The following is a 17,765-nucleotide window of genomic DNA, read 5'->3' on the forward strand; positions in this document are numbered from 1 at the left end:
ACTCTGTTTGGTTGTAAGCAAACCATCTACATTTCCTCCAAAGTTCAAGCTTACTTTTTAAATCATGAGGTAATACTGATAACGTTATTTGTTGTGTTCAACAAAAACCTACTAAGATTAGCATCACTAGCACTGACAGGCATTACCCAAACAGTGACACATTCTACATTTGTTTTACAATTAAGATGCCAATGTCACATTTTACTTTTTAATCACAAAAAAGTAAAAAAAAAAAAAAAAAGCCAATGTTTTGTGGGAACAGAGCTGCTTACTGCTGAAAGGCCTGGTAGTAATGAGGTAGGGAGCTGGATGTGCTTGTAGCAGGACTGCTGTATGGCTGAGGTAGTTGGCCGTGGGCTACAGGGCCCTGGGGTATGTGTGCCTGGGGAGGCTGGAAGAAGGTAAAGGGCCCTGTAGCCTGGGAGGATAGCCCAGTAGAAGATGGAGAGGAATTAGTGGTGGCAGGTGGACAGCTCATCACTACCCCCCCCATCCCCATGTGAGGGCTGTAGGGTGGCAGGCTGAAGGGCAAAAAGCCCAGCAGAGGCCCAAGGTCCATGTTAGTGGTACATGACAGCTCAGCTGAAGAGACACCAGGGCTCCTGCAGTGCAGGTGGGGGTCACCGCCAGCACCAACCCCTTCACCCAGCACCTCCCTCTGAGGAGAGGCAGAAGTAGAGGTAGAGGAGTTGACTGAATTAAGTTGAGGTGGAGGAGCACTTTGCAGGTCCAGCAGGAAACTGTCCATGTCAGTACGAGGATATGAGGTAGATACATGTTGGTACCTGGCCATGGTGTTGTAGGTCTGCTGCTGTGGAGTCACTGGGGACTGGAGGCGATGATGGTTGTGGTGAGAGAACTGGGGTGCCACATGGCATCCCACACTCATGCTTGAGGGCAAGGAACCCTGCATGAGGCCATGGGCATGGCCCATCGTGGGGACAGGATGGGCCATAGAGTAGGAATTGTACATGTCCCTTGAGAAAGTCTCCATAGGTTCTTTAGAGGCAGAACCCATATCAGAGGTCACAGGGCTGGGTTCCTCCTTCACTGGGCACTGGTTGGCAGGAGTCAACGTAGCCAAAGAAGTACTAGGAGCACAATTTGGCATTAAGCCTGATCCCTGGGCATGGCTCTTCTTCAAGTGGCGGGTCAGGTGGTCTCTGCGGCCAAAGCGCTGAGCACAGCGTGGGCACAGGAAATCACGGCGACCAGTGTGCACCACAGCATGACGTCGAACATCCTTACGAGTGTAAAAGCGGCGGTCACATCGCTCGCATGAGTATTTTCTCTCTCTCACTGGCACAACAGTATTAGTGTTGCCCTCTAATGGTGGAGGCCTGTCAATATGGCCGCCCAACTGCTCAAGCAATGAAGCTGCTCCCTCAGGGCAGGACAGGCCTGTTGCTGCAGTGTGAGCTGCCACTAGGTGGCGTCTATAACCCAGCTGGGTGTTGTAGTGCTTCCCGCACTCCTGGCAGTAAAAGACCTGTCTGCTGGATGTCTGGCTCTCCTGCAGCTGACTCTTCAGATCCTGTTGGTGAAACATTGTCTAACAAGAAGAACAATGCTAGCTCTGGTGCTGCACAGGGACTCTGGCCAAGACCCTGAGCAGACACAGAAAAGATTCATGAGGATTCTCCATAGAGCTCAACATTATCGTCATTTTGTTGGAGTGTTAGAATAAATGCTGAGTGGTCTTTATTGACCGTTTAATAGTCTTTTGCAACAATGACTAGTAGTCCTGCATTTTTGGGGTAAGCCTGTGTCCAGTTGGTCTCTGTGACAGCAACTACCATAACAACCCTGAAAGGGCTGCTATTATAAGGACCTTTGGAAGCGCTGGCTCAGTCTGTGTGTTTCCTTAGAAGAGCTCTTGTGTTGGCCTGCAGTCTACTTTATTATTCAGCAACCTTGAATGCTACAGATAGCTTTCCAGACCTGCAAAACAGAAAAACAGTGTTACTTTATGTACATGATAAGATCAGATAAGAAAACCTTTATTTGTCCTACAACGGGGAAATTTCATTGTTGCAACGGCAAGTACAAGTACACAGCAGAGTGCCAAAAGTAGCAAAGATGTAAGATAAATAAGAAATTAAAAATATATATTAAAAAAAAATACCAAGTGGAATAAAACTATAAAGCTACAAAAACTATAAATGTGTACAATATGTGCCTTGGGGTATGTACATTACATGGACATCGATGGATAAATAAATTAAGTGACTACAGTATATTGCACCTTGCTGATATGCTGCTTGAGATAAGGTGGCTTTAAAAAAAGATTACCTTTTAAGAGCACAATGTAATTCCTACAATTTACTCTAGTACTCACAATTCATGTAGTATAGGTAACAAATATCACAAGTGCCTTATTGCAATTGTTGCCCCCAGTCAATAGGTTTAGGTGCAATTACTTTTTCAGAGCTTTATATCTGCCTGCCTCCAGAACCAGTGGCAAAAGACCAGCCCTGAATTGGACCTCTGACCTCTTATTAGATCTACTTTAACATAGGGCTCTGTTTGAAGTCCTCTTTTATTTGAAGGTAGGTCCCAAGCTTGGGCTTGTTACAAACCTCAGTCTTACATTGCTTCTTATAAATGTATTAATTGAATGTATGTATTAAATTTCTTTTATTAAACAAATTTTGCATTCTAAACTGCTCAAAAACACAAAACGTTGATCAGTCATTGATAGGACAACAGAGGCCTCTTTTGCCCATATATCTGTGTGCTCTGTGTCAGTCAAAGATTTTTCTGGCAAGTCTGTCTGGCATTCATACAAGTCAGTTCCACTGTCTCATCATTTAACATCTTGACATGAATCCCATCCCATATCCATCTTAATAGCACACTTAGTTGTGTATGGGTGGAGACCCAGTAAACATCTCATGGCTTGATTCTGTACTGCATTACAATCAAAAGCATCTTCAAAGCCCCATACGCCTGCAGCATGTAGCAGCACTGGAGCTACCATAGAGTCATAAAGTTGGAGGATGGAGTTGGAAGAAAGAGCACTGGGCAGGCACCGTAATAAATGTTACATTCTGCTTAGGAGTTGAGTACCCTTAAAACTCTCAAATTAGAATAATCCTTGATCTTTAGACTGAAAATATGAATATGCAGTACAAGAATCAACCCAATATTTCAGCCAAGAATAATCAAAATTATAAATTGGCTGCCCTAAATTCTAAAAATCTGATTCAGCACTGGTCATTGAAAAACCCACATCAATCTACCTCTACTAGTGGTTTAAAAAATGGCAGCTATATATATCTAAATGCCGAAAAAACATTATGCACTTTAGACTTCCATCACAACCTATAAGCAGGTTATAAGCAATAGCTTGGTTTTTATTTAGATGGAAATATAAACTTTAATTAACAGTGCAGCATTCTACCACAATAATAACGAATAACATATAGACTTGTCCTCTATAATAAGAAGTTTGACAATCCTGGAGCCAATTTGAGTGTTATTCCTTTGGGTAAAACGGGCATGTGTATTCCAAGCCACTAGGAGGTCATAATAGGATTATGGTAGTGACACTTAGTAGACTAAAATGTAATTGCTAATATTACTTAATCTTAATAATCTTACCTGGTATGTGTTTTAACTAAGTTAACACTTAGTTAAAACGTTCTGTTGAAGACAGAAGAAATTAAACCAAATCAGCCTAAAAAAAACCTTAAGTGAAAAAGTTTGAGTGATGAAGACCCTTTTCACACAGGCAGTTACCCCTGAAGAAGTGCCTGGTAACGGTACACCACATTTAAAGTGAGAAGAAAGCTTCTGGCCCAACCATGTTAAGGTAAGTTGCAGAAAAATGTAAAAAATTTGATTGGCTTTTCATTTATTAAAAGCTGCTCTTGTGCCATGTCTTCATTATTTATGTTGATGAGAGGTTTCACGTTAACTGTACCATTATGTCTTCAAATTGCCAAGTCAAAATACTCTCTAAGCTAGCCAAAATTATACTGAATTTTTTATTTAATATATTTAATTTGTCCAGATTGTGGAAGAGTTCCTTTACTTTTAAACTTTTAAACTTAAAAATAAAGTTCTTCAAAGAACTTAACAAATATACTTGTCACTTCTTCAAGACTTTCAAGTCTTATGGGGACATGCCACCCAGAAACCTCAAGAGTATCTGCACCAGGGGTAAGTTTCTCAGACGCAAAGCAAAAAAATGTTTTAAGTTTGTATGCAGAGCTATTATGTCCTTTGGAGTGATCTGTTTGATTATTTTTTTCCCCGATGTAACTAAAGTGAACAGCAGTCCACCATAACCTTCTTGTTATCCTTGGAGATGAGAATGCAGTCTTCAGACATGGTTTTTAAGTAGGTGTAACTTTTACAAAAAAACATACTTAAGAGTATCTTGATGCCTCAAAGTGATATATGTATTATTTGGTGATAAATGAGCAACAAATAAAACCTTTCCTCACCAGGATAGCTGATTTTTTTCATTTTAAAAACAGATCTCAGCTTCCACGTAATAAAGTTTTCTGAGCCGGAAGTAAAACCGCCATCATAGCATTTTTTGAAGCTTATTTATTTGTATTTCCGACAATTATTATCAACACTTATACCTAAACGTAAAGTACATTTAATGTACTTTAAACTGATGGCAAAATATTTTATCACAAGCTTTGAAATTTCAAGAAAAGTATGTCCTGAAAACACTGCATCGGTCATTTCTCTCCACCCCCTGTACCACGGGCCTATCAGTGGGAGATTAAGTCTGCGACACAGGACTCAGGTGATGGCTAAATCTGCATCGCTTTCTTTCCATCCATCATCTGCACATGCTTATTCCTATTTAGGGTCACAAGGATCTGCTGGAGCCTATCCCAGCTCTCTTTGGGCAAAAGGCAGGGGTAAACTCTGGACAGGACTTTTCTTTTTTTTCAGTTAAATTACACCTTGTGTAACAATCCTAGATTGTGCTGTTGATTGTCCCCAATGTTTTTAGCATTCACTGAAATCTCTAAAAAAAAAATTATGGTTGTAATAAGATAAAATGGGTTATAAGGATAAAACAGCAGCCTAAATTAGGTAATTTTAAATTGTGAGAATTACATACTTAACATATACATTCACATTGACACGTTACATGCTAAGACATAATCTGTTTAAAGTTTTAGTTTAATAAAAAACTCTTAAGCCAAAGATGTTTTCAGAGAAGTTTTTATTAGTGGATATTAGTTTATTATTTAGGTGCCGCCTAATGGACAGGCTGATTACACATGCTACCAAAAAACCATTTGCTCTAAATTAGGGATGCAACAATTACAGATTTTGTTGGTACAGTTGTAGTCTGAAGAATAATCATGGTTTCACAATTATCATGATTATTATGCATTCATGAATTTCACACTACTAATGTATAAACTTGAACAGTTATTAGTTGTTAAAGACAAACCAAAAGTTAATTAAAGAATATTTATTAAAGAAAGGTGACCTCTCCTCCGTAAACATCTGTATTTCCCTTTTGAAAATAACAAATAGAAAGAGATCACAAAATGATCTGGTGTTTTCAGTTTGTGTATTCTTTATACATTTCTTTTGGACCTGAGGAAAAGGTCTGCCTGGAAGTCTCCTGATGTTATGTTAGTGTTTTACTCCTGAAATATTAACTTACAAAGCCCAACATTTACTCAACACAGAAGGGAAGAAACAACAAAATGTAATGTTAAATGACTGAAGGTCTTGAGAGGTCTACAATCTATCTTCCGTAGACAAATGTTACACACTACTCTGTTTACATTGCACTGAAAGCCCAATTGTCACTGCTACGGCATTGATTGTAACACGTTTATAGTTAATTGACCTCCACTGCTCTTAAAATTCTTATTCATGTATGTGTGTGTATGTGTGTATATATGTATGTATATATGTATGTATATATATATATATATATATATATATATATACACACACATATATATATGTAAATTCTTTGTTTTGGTGTACGGCACTTTGTGTCAGCTCTTGCTGTTCTTAAAGCGCCTTATAAATAAAAGTATTATTATTATTATTATTATTAATTCCCTACAACCTCAATGCTTCATTAATAAGTAACTTAGCATGTAATTTAACTTAGTGGTTATGTATTACCTTTAACTTGGGCGTGAAAAGCTGGGTGGTGATCCTGCAGGTGCTGCATCAAATTTATTGTACTGGTTCCTTTAGCAACAATTTTCTGATGGCAAGTTTTGCAAACAGGTGATCCATCATCTTCAGTGACACTGATTCTTGGCGTACCCAGAATGCTCCTACATTACTGACTACAGGTGTTTTTGTGGTGGAAATAAAGCTTCACCGTTTGGTCCCTCTGCCATAGTAACTTCAAGCTGGTGCACTGCTGGTATAACTTTGTTTTCATTTTGTGCAAGCTGCAACAATTCCGTTCTATGCAACAGAAACACTCGGTATAGTGGAGCCTTTATGATTAATTAATCTTGCCGTGTTTAAGCATGGTTACTCTTGAAATCACTTAATCGCTGCATCCCTACCCTGTATCAGAATGCATGAATTTAGAGTTGCATGTCTTCTCAGGTTGCAAATAAATGGCATTATTATTAGATTGGTGAGATTTTAGTGCAGTTGAACGTACACTGAGCTTATAAGCACTTTACTGATGTTTAGAGGGATTTCATGTCTACCTAAACTACACTTCATTGCCGAAAGATAAAACAATGTTACAGCACAGTAAAATGTACCACAACTTAGGTGATCATTCCAGTAATCCTAGAATTTATGTTAAATGTTGACCTTTCAGTAGGACCTTCAGTGGATATCAGGCTGTGCCATAATTAACCTCCTGGGCCACATGAAAGATACACATCACCCACTTACCACCTGAAGTATCTTTAAATTGACCTCCACTGCTCAAAAAATGTCACTACTCTGACCTTGACACAAAGCATTCCTAAATCCTGTCCCCAACCAGGCAATGATCAGATATTTGGTGACACATGTAATACCTGCATTTTATTTGCTCAGGTATAGAGTGACTGGCCTAACTGGCAAGGCAATTTCATCTGAGAATCAGGTCCCCATAAAGATTTCCAGAATCTCTCAGTCTTGGCTTTAGGAGGAATTAGTCTGTGGCTGAATGAACTTCCCATTCACCACAGTTCCTCATAAAGTGGGTGGGCAGGATTGTCCAGTATGGAGTTGATTTTGTCCACTATCCTTCTCTTTGCCACAGTCTCCAGACTGTCTAGTTCCAGTCCAACAACAGATTTTGCCTTTCTCATCAACTTATTTAGTCTGTTGGCCTCACCAGCCTTGATGCCACCTCCCCAGCACACAACTGCAAACAACACTGCACACGCTACGACAGACTGATAGAACATTTTAGTAGCTTGTTGCACACACCAAAGGAAAAAAGTCTCCTGAGGAAGAACAGTCTGCTCTGTCCTTTCTTGAAGAGTGCATTTGTATTGTTTGACCAGTCCAGTTTGTTGTTAATATGGACTCAGAACCTCTGGAGGTGAAAGGTTCCTGAGGTGTAGAGTGTAAACAGGAATACAGTTCCTTGGGGTGTACCGGTGCTGCTCATCACCACATCAGATACACAGCCATCTAAGCGAACAAACTGTGGCCGCCCAGTGAGCTAGTCTGTGATCCACTCTATCATGTCTGCTGGAATTTCTATATCCTGCATCTTTGCACTTAGCAGGTGGGGCTGAATAATGTTGAAAGCACTTGAAAAGTCAAAGAACACGACTCTCACAGCGTTGCCCTGCCTCTCCAGATGGGAGTATGCTCTGTGCATTAAGAAGATGATGGCATCCTCCACTCTGATGTGTTCCTAAAATGCAAACTGCAGGGGGTCCAGAAATTCAGACACTTGAGACCTCAGATGCTTCAGGACAAGTCTCTCAAACACTTTCATGATGTGATGTTACTGGTCCATGCTACTGGTCTGAAGTCACTAAGGGTACTGGGATGGCCTCTTTTAGGTAATGGGAAAATACAGGAAGTTTTCCATAACTTAGGCACCTTTTTGAGTCTCAGAGAGAGGTTGAAGAGTTGCTGAAAAACCTCTGCAAGCTGTCCAGCACACACCTTAAGTACTCTGGGGCTGATCTCATGTGGTCCTTTTGCTTGGTTGGTCTTTAGTTTGGATAGTTCCTTCCTCACCTGTTCTGTGGCAAAGACATTTTGTTGTTCATCCATTTATATATGTATGTGATATGTTATACATATGCTATATGTATAGTGTGCTAACCAAACAAATCTAATGTGGTTTCCCTAAGACATCACCATCATGTTATGTCATCATGAACAACAAACACCACTATTTAGATTTTATAGTAACACTGAGCTGTAAAATCCACTAATCTGTTATTCTGTTTCAGGATCACTACATCCACTAACACCAAGAGGGACAATAAGCAGCTGCCCGCTGACTTGAAAAGTCCTGCTCAGTAGTTTCACCAAAACATTACACTTAAATTAAAATTATGACTAGCATAATTATCTAAGAGATCATACTCATAAAGGCAACCTTCTTCCAACAGGTACCCAATTAGAAGTAAATCCTTTGTGCCACCAGCAGCTAATACACCTGGTTGCCATTATTCGAATACTTGATCATCTATGACCATGTGCTTTTTACTCTCCCCTATCATGTCTGCAGCTCTGACAAACCTCAGGTGCAAAATTTCCAGCTGGAATGTTCCCATACAACCTTCTGTCTCATCTCGTCATCCCTATCAAAAAAAAATGCACCAAATATTTGCCTATCATTATTCTCTGTCATGTCTAATACTGTAGTCCTGTGCCAGACGGCTATTGACTGCTTTGCAAGCACACAGTCTTCTTACAGTCTGTTTTGGTGTCCTGTCCCTGTTGTTTTTCTGACAACTGGAGTAACAGTTTCAGAGGGAGTGCAACCCTAACTTACTTTCACTTTCACTGTGGTTTCTTCCACTGATTCCTGGTTGTTAAGCAAAGCTCTTGAAAGTACTGACTGGAGCACCCAAAGGTAATTTCCACTTTTCTCTGCAAAGGTTGAAAACTCCATTCACATTTTTGTTTCCAAGGACAACACTTATGAATCTCAGCTGAGCTGATGCAGCTTTGTCTTCTCATTTAAGCCCAACTGTTCATCTACCTCTTCAACCGTTATCCAAAGGCCACCATATTTAAACATCCCTGATCTCCCTCTCACACTGTCTGTCTCTTGCTTCTGCAGCTGATTCTGATTCACACTTGTCTAGTAGATTGAGCTCTGCTAAGATGTGAAGTCAACTGATCATGCACAGGTTTTCTGGCAGAAGTCATTTTGTTCTGGGTGTACTTTTAACTTAACCCAATTGTCTTGTTACCAATTTCATCTGTCTCAATTGTCAAACCACCATCAGTTTCTTTATTTTTAGGATCCTGTTGCTTAAGTCTCTCACTGCACCGAGTCAGCTTGGACTAAAATCTTAGTTTCTGTATCATACAGTTTTTCCTCTGAACACTGAAGCTCAAACTATGTCTGCATATTTCTTTTTAACTGTTTTCTCAAATCTTCAACAATTTCATTATAATTCATAACATCGACATCTCATTACAGACACCTGTTCTGTTGGGACTTCCCTTTGAACCAGCTCAGTGTCTCTTTGGCAGTTTAAAGCATGATTTTTTCAAATTCTTCATGTGTGAATGCTCCTTCATCCAATATGTCTTGAGGACACGCATTTTCTTCATGGATATCAAAGTTAAAGATATTCTCAGTCATGCTCTGTTCAGTTATCATTTTGCAGTATCATCTTCTCATTTTGTTTCTATCTCATCATTCACCCACTAAAAGCTACAAAAAGAACCAATTCTTCTGCACTGTAGTCACATGCCGTATTTTCCTAGTGAAATTCTTAACCCTTAAAGTACATGCTATAAAGCCATGCTACATAAACTAAAGGCTAGGAGATGGAGATACAAACCTTTCCTACCATTCATCATTATGGGGAATATCAACTCTCTACTGAACAGAAGTGGATGACATGGAGGCACGGATTAAGACCCAGAGAGCATATCATGAGAGTAGCCTGAATGTGTTTTACTGAGACCTGGTTGAATCAAAACATTGAAGATTCCTGTGTGGATGTGCCTGCCTTCACCCTGGTACATGCAGAGACGCTGAGGCAAGTGGCAAGACAAAAGGTGGAGGACTGGCTTTTTTTGTGAACAAGAGATGGTGTAGCCCTGGTCATATTACTGTTAAGGAAAGGCTATGTTAACAGGACATTGAGCTTTTGGCAGGCACTCTCTGACCTTATTATTTTCAGTCATATCATCACCATATTTGTTTAAATTCAACCAAAAGCGAATGCTAATGTTCCATGTGAAGTCATTCATGAGACTTGCCAACTCAACATTCTGAGGTCCTCATTACAATATCAGGATATTTTAACCATGTGACTCACACCTGACTGGCTTTTCTCAGCTTGTCAACTATCCTACCAGATAAGGTCAAAGACTTCATCTGACTAGATGCAAACGTCAAGGAGGCCTATACGTCTACTGCCTTACCACCACTCGGCAGGTGAGATCATAACCTCGTCTTACTGCAGACCTGTTATAAACCTTGTGTATTGAAGCAACCACCATCACAGTCAGGAAATGAACACCTGAAGCAATTGATTCTCTAAGGGACTTCTTGGAATGCACAGACTGGAATGTATTGGTAGGAGCAGAAGAAAACAGCATGGACATTGACAGACAGGTTGACTTTCACAGATTACATCAACTTCTGTAGAGATGCTGTTTGTTTCCCTCACAACAAACCCTGGATCACTAGTGACATCAAGGCAATCCTTAAACAGAAAGCGGAGGCATTTAAAGATGGAGACAAAGAAAGGCTCAAACGTCCAATATGAGCTGAAGAGGAAACTGAAACAGGCTCAGGAGAATTACAAAAACAAACCAGAGAGAAATCTATAACATCAGAGAGGTGTGGAGGGGAATTAATAACTTCACTACAAAAAAAGAACAACCAGGCACCAGTGTGTGATGTGGACAGAGTAAATGAACTCAAGTTCTTCAACAGGGTTGACACTGCTGCTAGATTTTTTTGTTTTTTTAGTCGCTGTGTCTGTGAAGCTGACGGTGAAAACGCCTGTCCGCCGCTGGCCTACACCACGACACTACCTAGACTTTTTACAGGTGAGCTCTTAGAAGCATAGTCATAGTCAGAAGAATAGTCAGTCTGCATTCCTTGTACAATTGCGTTTTTACATGCAGCTCACCAGGGTTAATGTCCAGCAATGTTCAAGTGCAGGTCTGAAAGCATGTCGCTTTATCAAGGTAAATGCGCCTCTTGCTTTTGATTTAAATGTGAAATTAGAGAAGCACCAATTGCAATTTTCCTGGCCGATTCAGATTTTTGCAGATCAACGAAATTTTTTATAATAAATTATTAAACATTACAGGATCTTCTCACAACAAAACAAAGTACTTTGTGCCTTGAAAAAGCTATAAAATGATTTCCTGTATATAACTAACATAGTAGTTATACTAACAAAAATCATCTTTTCCTCAATTAAATTTTTTATTTTATAATAAATGAAATTAATAAACATTACAGGACCTTCTCATAAAATAACTTTAATAAAAAAAAATAAAGTGCTCTTCCTCTTGAAAAAGTTAGAAATAAAAAGTAGGCTTACTAACAAAAATCTACTTTTCTTCCATCTTTTTTTTCAAACATTAATTACAGGATTTGTTTGTAACAAATGTTACAAACTGCGATCTTTGTGTCATCTTCACTCTCAGAAAACAACTTCCAAACCAACGTTTTCATGCAACTGAGTGTGAAACTGACCAACCGGTCATGCGAAAAATCGGTCAAATCCGATCACTGGCTAGTCAATCGGTGCATCTCTATGTGTAATTGTTGCAAATTCGTTTAAGGTTCATATTTTGACAATAACACATTGAAAACAGTTCTCTATATTCTTTTGTAAAAATCTGATTACTTGAAAACATAATCCACTGATTAATCAATTTTTAAAACTGTTGTTTGTTGCAGCCCTAAAGTCAGCTTATTACATTTTACAGTGCACTAGTTAAAAAAATAAACCTTTTTACAGGTTTTAGTGTGATTAAATGGCAGGGCAAACAGTTCTCACAAAACTACAATAACAAACAACTGCAAGATGCAATTCTCAAGACAAAAACCCTGTACTGCATTTGATAATTATATCTCCAGCATCTCAAATCTGCTGCAACTTCCAACAACATCAAATATCTATTTCAGATTAGTGTTTGCAGTGTAAAGAACAAATCCAGGACACCAACTGGCCAGTTTATGAGATTAGTTGCAAAACTTTGGCGTGTTATCAATTCAGCACAACAAAAGTAAGAACTGTTTCTCCACACAAAGTATGGGTATCTAACAGCTGTACAGTCCTAGGTTCCATTTCTGCAGAGAAAAACTATTTCTATTTGCACCTACTGGTCAAAAGAAGACAAATTAAACTCCAAAATTAATAAATAGAGTAAGCGGTAGAAGTGAAATATGGCATTACTTTGCATACAAAAGTGATGAAAAAGGTGAACCAACCGACCTTAATTCACCAGTTATGTGCTGCTGTAAGTCATGTGCTGCAATGAGAGGCAACACATCAAATCTTAGCAAACATTTGTCACTTGCTCATCCTAATTTGTTCAAGGAGTTAAAAGATCGACAGGTGAGTGTCTCAACTGATTTAATTTAGACTTTTATTTTAAAGAGATCATTAATATTATTTTTAGTATGAGTAATAGTGATGAAGGGCATATTACTGCTGTGAGGACCTCTAAAGGGAAGCAGGTTAGTGAGTGAGTGAGTGAGTGAGTGAGTGAGAGGTATAAATATTACTATGTGCACATTAGAATAACACTTTAGAATAAAGCTACATATGTAAGTTTTATAGCATTTATATTTCTAGATCAATCAAAACTTCTTTAAAAATACAAAATACATGTTTACCAGGTTAACATTGTGCATAAAACTATATGAACCCAAACACTAAAAATAACCAAGATTAATGCTATTGTGGATACATGACAGTCGATGTTTTACATGTAAATTTAATTATTCCTTCTTTTGACACAGAAAGAAGGAATAATTATGCCTTTGTGGTGTGTGGATGCTACCTCTCTATTATAGATTAATGACTGATTGATAAAAATACTGGTGTACTGACCAGTCCTTTTTCTGTTTTTATTTAAAATTTCTTACTCACTTTCTGCACTCATCTTCTATCTTGCATTACACTATTCTTCTGTTGTTGACTTGTGGGCAGTGCAGCCGAACCATACAACTGGTAAATGTGGCTGTTTGAGTGTCCCTTACAGCATGCTGCATTTTCAAGAGGTATGAAAGGCTATTTATGAGACAGGGAGAGAGCCCACTTCACGTTCCTGACGTATTGCAATAAACCAGCCAAATTATAGATTGCGTTGAATTGATGACAACATGCCAAAGTGTAGTAACTAAGCTTATTAACTGCATTGTTAATTGAATGGCTGGATTTGTTCTTTATGTGGCAAATCCTAGCCTGAAATAGATAACTGATCTTGTGGGAAGTTGGCCTTGAGATGCTGGAGATATGACGAGGATGAGTTGCAGCATGGGGTTTCTGTCTTGAGAATTGTATCTTGCAGTGGTGTTTGCTGTTGTGATTTTGTAAGAATTGTTTGTATCTTCTAGGGATGGCTTGATACCACAATTTTGACTTTGGTACGGTACTAGGCTCTAATACCTCAGTATCGATACTAATAGGTGACAAATAACCAGCCTCAAAATATAAGTGAATTGAATATTTTATGAAACACTCTGCTTGAAACTCTGCAGGAACAATTGTGCAATGAAAATGTATAAAAAGTAAAAAATTAAAAACAAAACCTACATGGAACATAGGTCAGATTTTGATTTTGAAAGAAAAAAAAACAGAAGACATGACTCAGTCTGAACTGAAGCCATGTCTGACTGTGAACAGTACTTGAGTTATCATTTTAATAACATTTTGCATACTGGATAGTTAATGTCTTATTACAGCTTATGACATCTTACAGACGTTTGGTTGCACTACCTGAACAATTATTTAAGTTTACAGTCTACTATATACCATTTTGCCTTCTTAGTTAAAATTTTTTCATTAATATGTATTTATTATTGTCATTCTCAAGATGAGATCACTCCATTATCCTTCTTTAGTTTTATTTATTTAGCTGATTTGTCTTTTTGATAACAGTCATTTTTCGTGTGCCTTATTTAAAAAACTAAATGGCCTAATGCAACCTTTTATTCTCCTGCTGTTCATTCAAAAATATAACTCAGTAACCAGTAATTACTTATAGATCAATATGGAATTTTTTATTCTAATAAGGGTCTAGTTATTTGTATTGTTGTTTCTTTACAGCTACTAAGTTTCTAGCTGGCAAGTGTTTTTATTGATTTCTGGACAACAATGAAGTTCTATTGCAAAGATAAATAAAATACGTCAGGCGTTGTATATACATAATAGTTAGTTAATAGTTAATTAATATTAAACAGTAACTGTTGGCTTGCCATCAGATCGGCTGAAAAGAGAGGAGATTGACTTCTAATACAATGTAACCATATTGTGAATGACAACCTGATTAATGGGTCATTTGCTGTTTTAGGTGTTGCAACTAACTTTCTGACAGTTTCTGAAGTTTTGATTTGGTGCTACACACAAAATACAAAAAGCTACTAAAATTAACATGTTACCTTTTTTATTTTAACTACTGAAGTGTCTGCATCAAGTACTTAAGTCACCCCACGACCAGGACTACTACTCGCAGCAATATCAACACACTTTGAACAGGAAAGTGCTTTGAAATGAGTTCTTTAACTTTCAAAGGCCATTGTAAAATATACTTATTTTCCTTAAATAATATACACATATGACTTTTACTTGAAAATGAACTTACTTTTGTACACGTATTAAGTTTAAATGAATTAACCAGCATTTGATGTTCTTCATGTCATTATACTAAAGGCAAAAACAAACCTGTGACAGATTAATGTGTACATTGCATCACGAGTGAGTTGATGAGAGATGGTAGTGCCATCTTGTGGGTCCTCAGCATGGAGCTGCCATCAATCCCCTTTCTGACATTATGCTAAGATAAAGGCCAAAATGTGAGTCTTGAAAGAACCAAATACAGGGAGAACTTGGTCAGCCTGACTGGATCTTGACCCAAATCACAAAGTCTGGATTAGCAGACAGTGAAGAGACGAGGTCATTATCAGACCAGGGCTAAATTTGACTGCTAGCCTGGCTCCGTCCATCAAATAGGGCGGCGGAGATGGAATAAAGTTTCGTGTTTAGATGTTTGCTTGAACGTTATGCTAGCTTTACGTAGAGGAAACCCACCGAATACTATTTAGTGGGGCTGCAGGTAAAGTTAAAGAAGTGCCCGAGCCAGCATGCAGCTTAAAAAACAAAAGATGAGCGGTCAACTAACTTCTATCGGACTTTGTCTTGCGGGAGAAAACTCTTCAGCAGACACAGACACAAGCATAGCACACCTACCGATCGTGGCTCGGTTCAGCTTTTTGTCCAGTCTCTATTCCATCGCCACATCGAAATTTTGAAACAAGTTGTTGAGATGTTTGTTCGACTCGGGGCCTGGACTGCTGGGCGCCGCGCTGGAAGCCATGCATTCTGGGACAGTGACGTCACAGCCCGTGCTCAGAGGAACTCCAGCAGGAAGACGACGCTGACCAAGCTGAAAAACAGTTAAGTTACAATGCAGAGCCACATTTTGTCTTTTTTGCACCTCTGTCACGTCAAAGCCCTTATTACTTAGAGAAATACACTCACAAAGCTGATCTTATTCATACTTAGACCTACAGTAAAGGGCAATTTTAGTTTTTCCCCATAATTAGCTACAATACTTAGACTTGTCAAATCAGGATACAGTTGCTAAGACCAATACGAATACCTTTAAAGATACAATTTCAGAGGTGTGAAACCTTTATTCTATTAGTGAAGCACAGCACAGTCCAACTGGAAGGAACCAAACAGCCTGAACAGATAGGGCTGTGTATCAGTCTGAATTATATCACAATATGAAAGTCCAGGAAAGTGCCTTTAGTTTCTAAATATTGTTGGTATGTTTTTGCAAAAATAGAATGCACTAATTACTATGGCCATCCTATCTGAAAAATTTGAGGGGGCATGTGACGTTTCCAGTGCAAATAAATTATATTTGTCTTCAAAGTTTGTGATAACACTCAACAACCATAGAGTCCTCTAAACAACTGAGTATCTAAGATGCTAACTGATGCCTAAAACACTTTGAAGACCATAACACGATATCACTGTGCTTATAGATTGAAATTTCCAGTGTGTGCAGTGTCCAGAAATCAAGACAAGATCTGCAAGACTAAGAAAACATCTGCTGGGTGGAAAAATTAAGGGAAACCCTCATATCACCACAAAGGAAATGTAGTAAGGTTCCACTAGGATGCTGGTGTTGGTCTGCTGTCGCACTGTGAAATGATGCACAAACAGCATCTATGTGAAAGAATCCTCAGAACAAAATCTTACTTGTCTTGTACTTTGTCACAAAAGTCAATATGTGGAATAAATGTGGAATGCCAACGAACAGATGAAGTTAAAATTGATTTATTTGGCCACATTTATCAAAACTGTATTTGGAGAGAAACAGAACAGCATTACATGAAAAGAAGATCTTGCCTTTTTTTATATTCTGTTTTGGGGTTGTGTGGCAGCTTCTGGCACAGTAAAGACTGTATGGATAGAGAAAGGTATGGGTTCAACAAAGTATCAGCAGGTTCTGGATGCAAATATCATGCACTCACTCAAAAAACAAGAAATCCACCATAAACTACTGTACTTCATGAAATACAAGCTGAAGCTTCCCATCCTTGAAAATCTGAGGGTAGATCCCAAACATGATGTGTGTGCAAGATAACGATAAAAGGCAGAGCGAGTTAAAATTCCTATATCAAGAAATGACATGTTGTCATATGAACAATTCATGATAAAGCATGTGTCACGTTTTCTACTTAAACACACTGCTGGGCTCAAAGGTGCAGACATACACAGACAAGACAGAAACGAAAGGACAAGGAGCCAGGAAGTTCTGAAGGGCAGCCCCACTGGCAGGCAGGGATTAGGGGTTGCTCTGGGGGGAGACTGCTCAGGCGAGCTAGTTTCCAAGACAGCTCTAGAGGATGGCCCCTTAGACAAGCAGGAATAAGGAGTTGTTCTGGAGGATGGCCAGACAGTGTCGACAGGACCAGGAGCAGTAGTGGCATCAACAGTGATGGTCGACCCACTAAGGAGACGAGGAACAAGGGTGGAGTCAGCGGCTTCAGCTGGCGACCCACCAACAATGACAGAACCAGGAAAAGGAGTGGCACCAGCAGTGATGGCCAACCCAATAGGGAAGAGGTGGTCAACCCTGGTCCTCGAGAGCCACTGCCCTACTTGTTTTCTAACTATCCCTACCCTGCCCACTGCTGATTACGTGGAGCAGGTGTATTCAGCCAATTGGAAGCTGAAAGGGGAGCGCTGGTTGGAAAACAAGCAGGGCAGTGGCTCTTGAGGACCAGGGTTGGCCATGCCTGTACTAGGGAAACCAGTAGTAAGGATGACGTTGAAGGCTCAGGTCAGCACCTGAGCCTTCAACCAGCACCTCGTCTCCTTTCTCTTGATCTTTCCTGAGATGTTTCTACACCTTGACTAGAGTTTGTTTTTTGTAAAGTGTCTTGAGAT

General features: G+C 39.1%; 1 protein-coding gene and 1 long non-coding RNA gene across 2 annotated transcripts; one reads left to right on the forward strand and one right to left on the reverse strand.

Moving 5' to 3' along the window:
* Positions 1 to 258: 258 nt before the first annotated feature.
* Positions 259 to 15,725, reverse strand: LOC113146294 (zinc finger protein PLAGL2-like). The gene is made up of 2 exons (XM_026333701.2): positions 15,552 to 15,725; positions 259 to 1,941 (listed from the first exon to the last, which is right to left on the reverse strand). The coding sequence occupies exon 2, from the start codon at positions 1,547 to 1,549 to the stop codon at positions 269 to 271; it is 1,281 nt and encodes a 426-aa protein (XP_026189486.1). The 5' UTR covers positions 1,550 to 1,941; positions 15,552 to 15,725; the 3' UTR covers positions 259 to 268.
* Positions 15,636 to 16,629, forward strand: LOC113146295 (uncharacterized). The gene is made up of 2 exons (XR_003297330.1): positions 15,636 to 15,757; positions 16,355 to 16,629. It is a non-coding gene; the product is annotated as an uncharacterized LOC113146295 (long non-coding RNA).
* The last annotated feature ends 1,136 nt before the right edge of the window (positions 16,630 to 17,765 follow it).

The sequence above is a fragment of the Mastacembelus armatus genome, chromosome 7 (genome assembly GCF_900324485.2).
Source record: "Mastacembelus armatus chromosome 7, fMasArm1.2, whole genome shotgun sequence".
NCBI classification, from domain to species: domain Eukaryota; kingdom Metazoa; phylum Chordata; class Actinopteri; order Synbranchiformes; family Mastacembelidae; genus Mastacembelus; species Mastacembelus armatus.